At 52.1% G+C, this 12,571-nt stretch overlaps 3 protein-coding genes across 3 annotated transcripts; 1 reads left to right on the top strand and 2 right to left on the bottom strand.

Annotated features, from left to right (window-relative positions):
• Positions 1-661: 661 nt before the first annotated feature.
• COCSUDRAFT_55184 (hypothetical protein) lies at positions 662-5,855 on the top strand (the record flags this gene model as incomplete). Its single annotated transcript, XM_005651648.1, has 11 exons — positions 662-679; positions 1,102-1,227; positions 1,601-1,759; positions 2,120-2,233; positions 2,656-2,798; positions 3,060-3,159; positions 3,401-3,561; positions 3,915-4,111; positions 4,920-5,048; positions 5,371-5,433; positions 5,758-5,855. The coding sequence occupies 11 exons, from the start codon at positions 662-664 to the stop codon at positions 5,853-5,855; spliced, it is 1,308 nt and encodes a 435-aa protein (XP_005651705.1).
• A 261-nt stretch (positions 5,856-6,116) lies between these two features.
• COCSUDRAFT_64096 (hypothetical protein) lies at positions 6,117-6,826 on the bottom strand (the record flags this gene model as incomplete). Its single annotated transcript, XM_005651647.1, has 3 exons — positions 6,117-6,328; positions 6,454-6,630; positions 6,740-6,826. 3 exons carry the CDS (start codon positions 6,824-6,826, stop codon positions 6,224-6,226), a joined length of 369 nt encoding a protein of 122 aa, XP_005651704.1. The 3' UTR covers positions 6,117-6,223.
• A 592-nt stretch (positions 6,827-7,418) lies between these two features.
• On the bottom strand, positions 7,419-12,216 carry COCSUDRAFT_34706 (methionyl-tRNA synthetase; the record flags this gene model as incomplete). The annotated part of the gene is made up of 11 exons (XM_005651646.1): positions 7,419-7,709; positions 7,988-8,113; positions 8,573-8,752; positions 9,106-9,228; positions 9,613-9,788; positions 10,166-10,355; positions 10,754-10,899; positions 11,221-11,287; positions 11,444-11,494; positions 11,619-11,831; positions 12,100-12,216. 11 exons carry the CDS (start codon positions 12,214-12,216, stop codon positions 7,419-7,421), a joined length of 1,680 nt encoding a protein of 559 aa, XP_005651703.1.
• Positions 12,217-12,571: the final 355 nt, after the last annotated feature.

Genomic DNA, 12,571 nt, shown 5'->3' with positions numbered 1-12,571 from the left:
GGATGAGGTGCAGTCCTACTACCACAGCTGTGAATGCTGAAAGGGTGCAACATAAGAGTCCTTGACTGCATTTTTGGGAGAGCCATCTCAAGACTCGCATTGTTTAGGGCTCAAATTTTATAACAGGAGATGAAGCTTATAGAGGGAAGCGCTGTACATGTTGCAGAGAAGCACTGACTGATGCGAGGCCTGAATGTCACGTTCTGCACTTCTTGTGCAAGTTGTAGATATTTGTATGTTAATTACTTAGATTTCAACTTCGCCCTTAAATTAGCTGGAGATCGCGATTAAGTTCACGTTGGACGGTCCAGAGGACTCACACTCACACTGGAAAATTGCTCATGGCCCAATTTAATCCACATTACCTCTCGAACACCATTTATAGGGCCAAGAAACGAAGGAATTTGGCCTCCCGAGGTTGGAGGGGCTGCCATGAAGCTTCCTAGGCTCTTTCGAACAAGGCCTTAGTCAATTCTTGGACGGGTGGAAGTCGTCTGATTACTTGATCCTCATGTAGCCCTGATGGGACGGACTTCTGGTACGCAGATCATTTCGCACCGATGTGTACCATCATGACTGCTTTCTTGGGTATAATCGCCGTGGTGTTGTCGATCAGCTGCGCGGCTGCAAGCCAGATCGTTGTCGGAGGTGCCCAAGCCGGATGGACGACGGGTCTTCAGTACGACCCAATTAACGTGACGTTTGGTGATTCATTGGTGAGAATCATTTTGTCTAGTTTTCAAAAGCACACTGGCAAGCCTTTGTGCATCTTCCGGGCCTATTGAAAGGCGGCGGATGGCCTTAAGGAAGCCATGCGCAGCTGAGGACATGATATCGATGCTCGTCCTGATAGTGAGCAATGACACACATGCAAATTTAGATTTATTGAAGATGAGCTGGGCCTCACAATAGTCAGATAGCACAGGGTGCTCCCAAGCAAACGTCAGTTGTAGATGCCATTACGGCACCAACCTAGTCTTCAGGATAGCCTTGTACCTTGCAGCCGCCTCCACATCGGAACAAGGTGGATTTTCAAGGTCATCCAGGTGCGGATCCGACACTTCTGAGAATGCGCAGGTCTTCAAATTTGCACGTGGGCAGCACAACGTCATTCGGGTTGCGAAGCCGGACTGCAGCTTCAGCAACGCGACACAGGTCGCCGGCCTGACCGACACACCCTTCAACCTCACCTTCAGGGAGCCCGGCACCTTCTACTATGCCTGCTCTGTCAGCGGGCATTGCGATGAGGGCATGCTCCTTACTGTGCATGTCTCTGGTGAGCCCAGCCCTCTGATCTTGTCTTGAGCCTTATTTTCAGGGCCCAAAGGAATGCCCTGGCTGCCGTTGGGCAGATAAGTCACAGAACACCATGCTCGCAAATGATTGGTCCTGCTCGGATGTGGAGGGTACCACAAGGGGAAGGATATTGCCGCCTTTATGTCCCTGGGCAAATTCAGGGATTCATGACCTGCCTAGAAATTTTCCTGTCAATGTGGCGAAGAAAAATTGGGCAGTCCCAGAACCCAGAAGCATTCTGCCAGTCCCAGGAGTGCTCCCCCTGAGATGTCAAATCCTGGCCTGCTGGGATTCATGTGACCAGGATGACGGTATTGCAGATGCGGTTGCCGCGAAAGCAGCGCCGGCGGAGTCAGGCGTTCAGCGAAAGCAGCCGGCGACCGCGGGTGATAGCCATTGCGAACCCCCGGTGCTAGTGGCAGGCACCAATGACACATTCCACGTCACATGCCTCAGCCCCGGCGTGCCCCTCAAGCCAGGCCAGGCATGCTTCAAATATCTTTGAAATCCTGTCAAAGTTCTTAATATGAAAGCTATGTTGTACCTTGTCTGTCACAGCACGGTGCTCATTGTCAGGGTCCCAAACTCAGCACACAGTTCTTCGCTGATCTCCTTCTCCTGGGATGTCATGTGCACAATCTGCATTAGTCTTGACAGTGTTCTGGCATTTACATGCATCCGTAACCTTGTGAGCTGCTTGCTTACCCAGGAGAGAATCAAGGCTGGCATGCTCGTGACGACTACCGTAGGCTTTTATCTTGGGACAACCGAGACTTGTGGGAGGCATTATCGGCGCTGACCAGCATTTGGGATGGCATGACAGGTGGCAAACGATTATTACAACCTGGCAAACCCGTACCCCAGCAGAATCGTGGCCATAATTAATGAGACATCCCAGATCGTTGACAGCACCGGCCGACCCGTGCCCTTGTCAGAGGTCTGCTCCTGTGCTCCACTCCTCACTGAGTAGCACTGTGCTCTATTATTTCCTGACCTGTCTAGGTGGATCAATAATTCTGTTATCACTTCCCTTCTGTGAGTCCCATGCTCTGCATGTGTTGCCACTGGCATTTGTCAGCTTCGGCAGCCAGGTGATGTGACCAGGGCTCTGAAATCTGTCACGCCTGCGATCCTCACATGTCTGCCAGTGTGTGCAAGTCCTCGGTTGCAAAGTATTGCAATTGCTGTTTTTCAGAGATCTGCCATGCACCTGATGTGTGAGACTCTTTCTTGCCCTGCTGCAATGTCTTTAAAGCTCTGGGTAAAGCCCAGAGCTGAGGACTGCCCAGAGCTGGAGACTGCCCGGTTCTGGGCAACTTCTGAGGGGCATACCAAAATGCATGGGTTTTTGCGACCCAGGCGTACGCGCATCATTTCTTTGGAAACGCGCGCTTTGTTGTGGCTGAGGGCTCAGAGCTCAGAGGCACGCTTGACAAGCTGCCGCTGCCGCACCCCTACTACCAGCTCGTCAACGGCACATTCTTTAAAGACCCCTCCACCAGGTGAGTAAGAAGGAACTCAGGTCGAGTTTACAGTTTCATATCCAACACCGTGTTTCCTTTTTCCTTGGAGTATTGCCATTTCTTTGGTAATCAAACTTTGGCCAGGCCATGTTGCTTCTGATGTCCTTCCTCCCATGCTGGGCATGCTATGCTCGGACGTATGCTTATAAAGGGACCGCTTTCTCCTGCAGCACCCTTTGGGAATGCCCAACATGAATGGGAGAGCTTATGACAAAGATTTGTTGTTGGGGCCTCTTGCAGGCGTATGAACATCCACCTGATCAACACTCTCGGGGTGGACCCTGATCACATCGCTCCCTGCATCGAGTGCTGGTGCCCCGACAGCGCTGCAGCATTCCAGGTACGATAACTACCCCGTGATCAGCAGTCTATATAGATAGTAATAATGTTGCAGACCACAGACAATCACACAATCCTTTCGTCATCCCTGTGTGGAAGAGGCTAAGCAGACGAGTCCATGTAAGCAGTCCTGAACATGCAAACGTGTGCAGTTCTTGTGCCCGAGCGCGCACTAGTTTATCCCTGGTTCACACCTTGGGCGGTAAGTACTGAAGTCCTACATAATATACCCCTGGTTCCAGGGGCTTGGATCGACTAAGAGCTACCTGGGGGGCACCGCATGCTGCTCGCCCCTCAACTGCCCCACACCGCGCGCCAATGAGAGTGCCACCGTTTACCACCTGCAATACAATGTCTCCTACAGGCACGCTCACAGCCGTCGCGCATCATGCACCTTTTCTCAGTTTTCTGCCCACAGAGGGCATGTAATAGAGGGCAACATCGGCAGACTTGCATGGCAAGATTGCTCATTTTCAGCACTATGCGGTTTGGATGCAGCCAGCTGGCCATGCTGCTGTCAACTGGCAATGGCCGTCGCCGAGCTGCTTCTGTGTACGGATTGGTTGCAGCCCTGCCGCATTGATGCCTGGCATGCATGGCTGCTGTTTTCCCGCAAGCTTCTGATCGCTGGGTGTGTATGGTCCCCTCATCGCTCTTGACTCCTGCGCATGAGTAGGGGCCTGAGCAGGAGGCACCTTACTGTAAAGTAGAAAAGTTGTTTCTTGTCCACGACAGAGCTATTTGCTCATGTGCCAGGTACCCGGAGCAGATAGATGAGCTGGTGCAGGCCTCTCCAGTGCTGCTGGATGTGGTGAACGGCTCTGTGGAGTACGACGTGCTCAAACAGGGGCCTGGCATGATCGATGTCAAAAACTTCACGGGCCCCTTTGACCAGCAGTGCCCGCAGTCTGCCCCCTACGGCCTCCTGCGCTGCACAGGCCACCAGCACATCGGTGCGCAGTTGCATTCAAATTGATCACATCATGTCAAATCGAATCTTCCGTGCCTTGAAAGAACTGTTACTGGCTGTCCTTCAAATGTCATTGTCGAGGTTGCATCATTGCTGGGTGGTTGACAGCTCTGCCGCTACATTGCTGACGAAAGTGTATACCTGCACTGCAATAGAGATTCTCTTTCTGGAATTCCTCTACACAAGCGCTGCTGCAAGCCCGAATCTGTGCACTTCCTATCCTAAGTTTTTGCAATGTCTGTGCAGCACTGTTGTTTTCCTGACGTGGTCACTACTGGAATAAGGAATGTTCTTCCATTCTGCAACAGGTGGTGATTGCATGGAGATTGTTGACACGGCAACTGGCCATCTCATCTGCACCTCCTGCTCTGTCTACGGCAACTCAACATCACGAGGTGAACACACAGCTGACGTTCACAGCACATCAGCATTTCCTTCATCCTTTGCGCCATAGGGTTGTGTTTCTGGGCAGTGCCAGCCAAAAGCTGGGGTGCTTCAGATGTCCAGCCTTGGAGGGATAATTTTTGCATGCATTTGCTTGACAGAAATATCCCTTCTTTGCGCAGTCAGCGCTTCAAGGTCCAGACTATACTTTGGCATTTGCTTTTTTGCTTTTATGTGCAATTTATGTTGTTGTCTGTGCAAAGAATGCAGCAGGGACTATTATTGTTGTCAAGACACATTATTGTCAGGGGCAAGGTGCGTCTGCAGAAGGCTGCTGGCCAATGATAGCAAAGCTTATAGCAAGGATGCATCACTGATCAAATGAGAGTTGTGTGGCACGCCTGCAGACACAGCAGGTCAGGAGAAGGGCTATCTTGTGCGCATGACTGATGACACACTTGTGCCGCCGTACCCACTCAAGCCGGGTCAGAATGTGACCATCGTCTCCAAGTATTCTGCAGATGACAGGCACTATGGTGAGTGATGACTGATGCACCCTGTGTATTGTCGACACAAATGCACGGCTCCATTCACTTGCAACCTATGTCTTTAATTGATGCACTTTTTGAATCCCGAAGTCTCGTGACCTGGGCCATAGCTGGCGGGGGGCGGTAAAGAACCCAAGCTCTGTGCCCACGATTGATTGGGTCTTGCTGAAATGTGGTGGTCCATTACGGGGCAGCCTTTACGTGCACCTTGTCCCTGGCAGGAACAGCTTGAAATGATATTAGTTAAAGTCTTGTGATGCAAGAAAAGGTGGGTTGAGCCATGTTTCCAGAAAGACTGTGTGCTTGGCAGGTGTGATGGCGCTGTGGATTCTGACGGTCACAAACTGGGATCCCACTTGCCCCGGGTCTGGAGGTGACATCTCTTTGACATCATAACATGCCTCTTTTGATGAACTTTCAAATGTCTTTCTAACACAGCAAATTACGTCTCTATACAAAGCGTGACCTCCTCTTGCGTATTCTGCACAAGCGTTGAAGCGCACGTAGGCAGGCCCGAATATAAGTTGTGCCCCGAATGCCCTGGCCAGGGAAGCATGTAGACACTTGTACAAGTTCTTCTACACAGCAAAGCAGCCCTTCCACCCTATTTTGGCCCTCGCACTGACTTTAATGTATAAAATATCTCCCGGGTTGAAATGTTGCTAGAAGGCTGACAGTGTTAGTTGCCATATTGCAGGCACTCCCGCTGCCTCAACTCCCCCAGGCAGTTTCAACATCTTCACAACTTTTACAGGACCCTCCGGCGGAGCAGTTGCCAACACGACTGTTTTCTGACCACGCATCGTAGAAATTGAAGTGAAGAACACGTCTTACCAGAGCTCACATGACAAACAGGCAATGTGAGTGAACATAAGTGTACCAGCATTGAGTGGTGTGCTCACAGCCATGAACATCAAGGATATGAACCTTTACAAACATGTGTTTGAACCTGTTGTACGCCTTGCCTGAGGCTAGGTGTCTGTTGTCCTTTGTGTCTTCCAACAGTCATGCTCTTTGCCACATGCCTCATCAAGTTAGCCAACAATCTTCCATTCTCAGTTGAAAAATTGGTTACAAATTGGTTACAAATTTTGTGCTTTAAGTGATACAAGTACACTTCAGTATCAGGCTAAGCAGATACTACATGATTACTGCGCTCCCATCTAGTCACGAGCATTTCTGACCTCATCAGCCAAGGCCGCCTCTGCCTTCTGTGCTATCACCGGTTTGCTTGTCCTTGTAGGATCTGCCGCTCTGTCCACAGCCGACTGCATCCAAAGCGCACCACACCTTAGCATCCATTAATAATAAATAACTCCACGTCAGTTAAGATGAAAAACACCAGGAAGATGTGTCTTCATACAAGTGATCTATGCTGCATTACAGTGGCTACCTGGGCTGCAGCTGCAGCAGAGCCTCGCTGCACACCGCTCCCCGGCTGGCCAGGCTTGATCTCGGCGTGTTTTCTCTCCAGCTCTATGCTCTTAATGTCTCCGCCGTCCACCTCACTCACCAGCTGCTCTGCTATTTCTTCAGGGCTGCCATCATTGCGTGCAGCATGCTGTGCAGCCTGCAGGCACTTGCAAACATCAGTCTCCGGGACACAGCCTATTTCCTGCGAAAATTTAGATTCCTAATGTATAAATTTATTCAAATTACTTGCATCAGTGCTTTTGCACCTTCTCGTGCGCAGCATCGACGACCATCTCAGCAGCTCTGTCCTGCTTGTCTTCCGTTGCTGCCGCTTGTATGTTGTCCCGAACCATAGTGTGATCTGAACTTTGCTCGCTGGACTTCGCCAAAATGGATGTCGAACTCACAGCTCGAACTCTATAACTAACAGTTGCCGGGAAGCGCACAGATGCTAGCTTTGCGCTGCACACCGAAGCAAGAGGTCTACTCACAGCTCTAAGAGAATACATAGTCTTTGCACACGAGGATGTTCATTCTGCAGGCCAGACAGATCTTATCGCCTTGCCTTTAGGCATTCAGGTACCATGTCGTGTCGCAATTCTGAAGAGGAGCTTCTGCATTTCTTGGAAGCTTCCGCTATCGAGGAAGTTGCAGGGGGGGCACTCCCAAACGTTTGACTTCCTTGACCATGATGTGTAATCCTCCTTCCTTCCATGAGCAAATCTCGAGCTTACAGGTACGCTTCAGCTAACAAAACCAAGCAGACTTCGTCAGCGAGAATTCTAACTAAGTTGAGAGCGCCATACTGTCTCGGCGCTTGTAGTCATTTTGCAGATCAATTCTAGAACTATTCACAGGACAGTCGACTGACGTCGCTTCAGAGATCTTTGTTTGGAACCAAAGTTTGGGGGAATAGAAATTCAAGAAGTGAGTCTCTTGCTTGGATCAGGCAGCGACAGCCGCGCTCTTGCTGGCGGCAACCTCGGTGACAAAATCCCCCTCCAGCCTGGCAAACACCGGCTTGGGCGGTGGCGTGGCCTGCCCCTTCGGCAGGCCGCCCCAGGAGGCGTCGCCCCAGGACAGCCCCTCATATGCCTCCGGCCCGTAACCCAGCGCGCCGTAGATCTCGCTGCTCAACCGCGGCGTCACGGGCGACAGCAGCACCGCCACGATCCGTACTGCCTCCAAGACCGCCACAAGCGCCAGCTCAGCCGCACGCTTCTCCTCATCCGTGCCCTATAATGCATGGTGGAGCATTGGCGGTGCTGTTTGTGCTCGACAGTAAATCTCCTCCATGTTCGCATAAACCCATGAAGGTCTAGAACGTGAACCTTAACTTCTTTTTACAGTGGCATGACATACCAAATGTCACATATAGCGCCTTTGCAAGGCTGCTGATTGCAAACGCATTTGCGGCGCGGTATCACAGCCATGCAGGAAGGAGGTGAACGCGTGAAGTCAGAGGGCCAGAGAGCACCCAATCTTCAAAATTGAGCAATAGTGCAAGGGCGCACCTTTTTGAACGCGGTCCATGGCGCCATTTGCTCCATGTAGAGGTTGCCCCGGCCGGCAATGGCCACCACAGCCTCCAGCGCATCATGCAGCCGCAGCTCCTCGTAAGCCAATGCCGCAGCCGCCACCTGCGCCGCACTCGATTCTTAATTCATCTGAATGTGCTGATCACAAGGGGCTTGTCTGAACCCTTGTCTGAAAATGATGACCTGTGAGCTACCCTGCTTCTGCTGACTGGTGCGGTGTGCCCCATGAGACCATGAGGCGTGTGCTGACTTGCCAGAACGGACAGGAGACGCCCTGCTGGGAGGAGCAAGGGAGCAGCCTCTGAAACCGCTTCCCGATGACACACAAGCAGCATTGTGCCTTCTGGACACAGGACTCATACAGGGCCCCTTCTTTCCATTCACCTCTCGAACGCCAGGCCAGATTCGTTCCGGCTACAAATGTCATGCCCTCAAACAGAAATGACTTCTCTGATTCGCCGTGCCTTCCTTGGGACAAGAGGTGATACCAGGGACCGCCTAAAATCAAGCATGGTTTAGGGATTATTCCTCCTCTCCGGGAGCGAGAGCCGGGGGGCATACCTCGAGCTCGGCGACGGCGCGAAGCGGGTTGTCGGCCGGCACGGCGGCGGCGGCGAGTGGCAGCGACCCGGCGCAGTTTTTGCGCAGCAGGCCCAGCGTGCGGTTGAGCAGGTTGCCCACGCTGTTGGCCAGGAACGCGTTCACTGTGTCCCGGAAGCGCTGCTCGCTGAAATCGCCGTCCTGTGCCCACATGCACAGGTCTCATGCCAGGCGGGGAGCGGTACAACACCTTGAAATTGTAAAAAACAGTGACGGGAAGAGTATGCTCCAGACTTGCACACATGAACTTGCACACATGAAGGACGCTGCTGATATGACACGAGCCCCAATATTCTCCACATCTGCCATGCAAGAGCAAACTGTACTTGTCAAGAAATCCATTCCAGGATTCTGGGGGCCATAAATAAACCGTAGGACCCAATTCACACTCAATAGCGGTGCAGGCACTTGCTGAAAGCTGCACTGCCTCAACTGTAGCGCAGGAATTGATAACACACGCAAAAACGGAGAAAGATGGACAAGGAGGGGCGTGCCTGGCCAAAGACGACCTCCTTGAGGAAGTAGAAGCGGACTGCGTCGGAGCCGTAGGCAGCCAGCAGCTTGCGAGGCTCCAAGATGTTGCCCAGGGACTTGCCCATCTTCATGCCGTCCTTGGTCTGCAGCACACAACTGCACACCCTTAGCAACAGCGCAGTCTATCTGCAGGAGTGGCAAATTATGGTAATGGCAGTTCTGATCTTTCGACATCTTAAAACAGCAAGTAACAAAGGGCATGTCACTGAATTGTGCCTTTATTCATGTAGACACAGCCCCCGGTCCCCTTCATGCAAAATACTGGTGCAGAGGTACGTCCATGTGAAAGCAACAGCTCCCATGCACCACTGTGACCAGTACAAGCTCCAGCCATGCTCCCAGCGCACAATAAATTTTGAAGGCAGTCCAATCTCTGCCTCAGTGAAAACTCTCCAGTCTCCATCCTTGCAATCAATATCGCTGACCTATCTGATTCCATAAAGCACATGACATGCGCGTGTGCACACTAGGAAGCCGTGTGCGAAGATCTTGCGGGGCAGCGGCAGGCCGGCGGAGAGGAGCATGCCGGGCCAGTAGAGGGCGTGGAAGCGCAGAATGTCCTTGCCCACCAGGTGCACGTCCGCCGGCCAGCCGCGCGCTGCCAGCTCAGCCTCGTCCGGCGACGCTCCCTCCGGCAGCAGCGCTGCAGCCGCCAGAAAAATGACATCAGCACAGAAAACGACATCATCACAGGAAATGACACGTCACAGGGAACGACATTATCACAGGAGACGACAAAGCAAAGGTTTTGTGATGACGTCTGTCCTGGTGCAGGCTGGCATAGATTGATGGAACTCGTCTGGTCACGGCGATTCAGGTTGTGAAACGTGTTATGTGCCTACCTTTCAAATCTATCCAATATATCAATCTCATCATGATTAAATCAGTGAGTGTCTGAACAGTCACCATGGGAAGGGTGATCTAGACTTCCAGTGCAACCAGACCTCTGCTTTGCAAACATCATACATGGATGCATCATGCCTGTGGTCAGCAGCCAACATCATCAATAGGATGACTCACCAGACATGTAGCCGAGGAGGGCGTCGAACCAAACGTAGACAGTCTGTGCGGGGTCTCGGGGGATGGGGATGCCCCAGGAGACCGCGGCGCGGCTGATGGAGAAATCCCTGAGGCCAGCCTCCACCCAGCCCAGCACCTCGTTGCGCCGCGCTGCCGGCTGCACAAACGACTTGTCCTCCTCTATCACCCGCTGCGCGCAGGTACACCAGGGATAAGCACCATAGCCAGCTTTTGCAGCTGATAAACTTGCACTAATGGTCGATGCCTATCCGAGGACACAAGAACTTAAAGTCTGTATTGCTGTCACGACTTGTCATCCTTGGGCGCATCACCTTTCAGGAGAGATTGCAAAACTAGACCGCAGGCTAGCCATCAGTATGGCAAACACATCCCACTCCAGAGTCCCAAGAAAGCTGGCAACTCCCGGCCACTGAGGATTCCTCTTCTACCAGCATGGAAAGGGAAAGATGCCAGACCATTGCACTGGGTGCTTGAAATGGTACTGGATTCTGCAGCATTTCAATTGTCGCTCATTTGTGTTGCTAGATGGCAGACATTCACTCATCTCGAGAGGGGTATGTTGCACACCTGGATCTGCTGCTGGTACTTGGACAGCGCGAAGAAATAGTTCTCCTCTTCCCGCTCCACGCAGCGGGTCTTGTGAAAAGGGCATGCATGATCGCCCTCCATCTCACTGTCGTCCTTGTATGCCTCGCAGCCCACGCAGTACCAGCCTGGCCGTTTAAAGACAGAAATAGTTATTCCATGCATTCCATGCATGTGATGGAGCGTGCTTTGATGCTGCCCATGCATGCATGCCGGGCCGCAACGCCTCATGACAGCCAAATTGTCTCCCTGTGATAGAGCGTGCTTTGATGCTGCCCATAAGACTCTAGGCTGCAGGGTCTTACCTAGCATCTCCGCATGTGCCTCTCTGGCCAGAGGCACATTGCTGTGCGCTATAAATCTTGAAGCAAGCAGGTGGTATCAGGCTTGGGATGAGTGGGTCACAGGTTCGTAAGGAGAGGGCGGTGCAGCAGATAAGAGCAGCTCACCCTCGTATTTGGCCTTGTAGATGTCCCCCTTCTCCCACACCCTGTCCAGAATGGCTCGGACGACCGTCTGCACACACACAGGCAGATTAAAGGCCTGCACAACTTTTCATCACCCTGTGTGGCAGGCCAATTAACAAGAAGGCAATCGAAATAGCGAGCGGGCAACTAAGAGCGAGCAGGCAATCACGTGCAAGTTTGGCGGTATCCAGTTTGTTCTTCTTACCGCATGCTTTGGGTCTGTAGTGCGAATGAAGCTGTCATACTGGATGTCCATCTGCGCAGCACCAAGGACAGCATCAACGGCAGGTCACTTTCCACTGATGGAGCACTCTGGATACTTGTGAGAGATGCACAAGGATGTAACAACAACATGCTCATAGGAGAGAACAGATTCATACCTCCTCCCACAGGCCCTTGAAAGATGCCACGACTCCATCGCAATGCTGCTGGGGCTCTTGCCCCTTCTTTGCCGCTGCCTCTGCAATCTTCTCTCCATGTTCATCCGTCCCGGTGACAAAGCTGACGCGCTTGCCCCTCAGCCTCTGAAACCTGGTAATGGCATCTGCTGCCATGGTGGTGTAAGCACTGCCCATGTGCGGCTCTGCATTCACCTGCAATGACCACGCAAAATTCAGGGCAATGCAGTGGGACTACCTGTGCTTGGCGAGCTAGCATCGTCTCTATGCAGCAAATTAGCTTGGAAATTTCTATGAATTGAAGAGGACTCACGTAGTACAGAGGTGTTGTCGCAAAGAATTGGTCCCTGTCAGCTGTACTGGTGCTTGAAGTAGATGAAGTGGAACACGCTCTGCAGAATCTGCTGGGAGGACGCTGGTCGCGCGTCCCAGTCTTCTCCAAGACTGGGCAATCCCTTGCCACCCGCGTTCCCTGTGTTCTCAGCCTCAGCAGGTTCCATGAGGACCAGCTGATCTTCCTCGATGCATGCAACGGGTATGCTGCCAACAGGGCCTCCCGTGAAGTGTGCAGGGCTGCCATCAAGAGGTCAGTGACACTCAGGTTAGCTCTCCATCAGCAATTTATGTATCAAACTCACACTCTTGTAAAGACTGTGAGGCTTTGACTTAAGTTCCTATCCCTACTGGCTCTGAGCAGACTGCTTAGACTATGATCCCGCTTCAGGCAAGAAATATTACACCTCCAGCTTTCCAATGTCTGATGTACTAGCCGGCACTTTGGGCGGAGTAAGAAACGTTGTACCGAATCCAAACTTCGCAAGCATGAGATAAACGTTGGGCCAGTTTTTGCAGACTCAATTGTGGGATATTTGAATATGTCGAAAGAGAAAGCGTCCAGTCCATCCAAGCCACCGGTTCAATGATGTGACGTCACT

The sequence above is a fragment of the Coccomyxa subellipsoidea genome (assembly GCF_000258705.1).
Source record: "Coccomyxa subellipsoidea C-169, whole genome shotgun sequence".
In the NCBI taxonomy this organism is placed as follows: Eukaryota; Viridiplantae; Chlorophyta; class Trebouxiophyceae; family Coccomyxaceae; genus Coccomyxa; species Coccomyxa subellipsoidea.
Note: the sequence above shows the minus strand (reverse complement) of the source record. Positions and strands in the feature narration are given on the sequence as shown.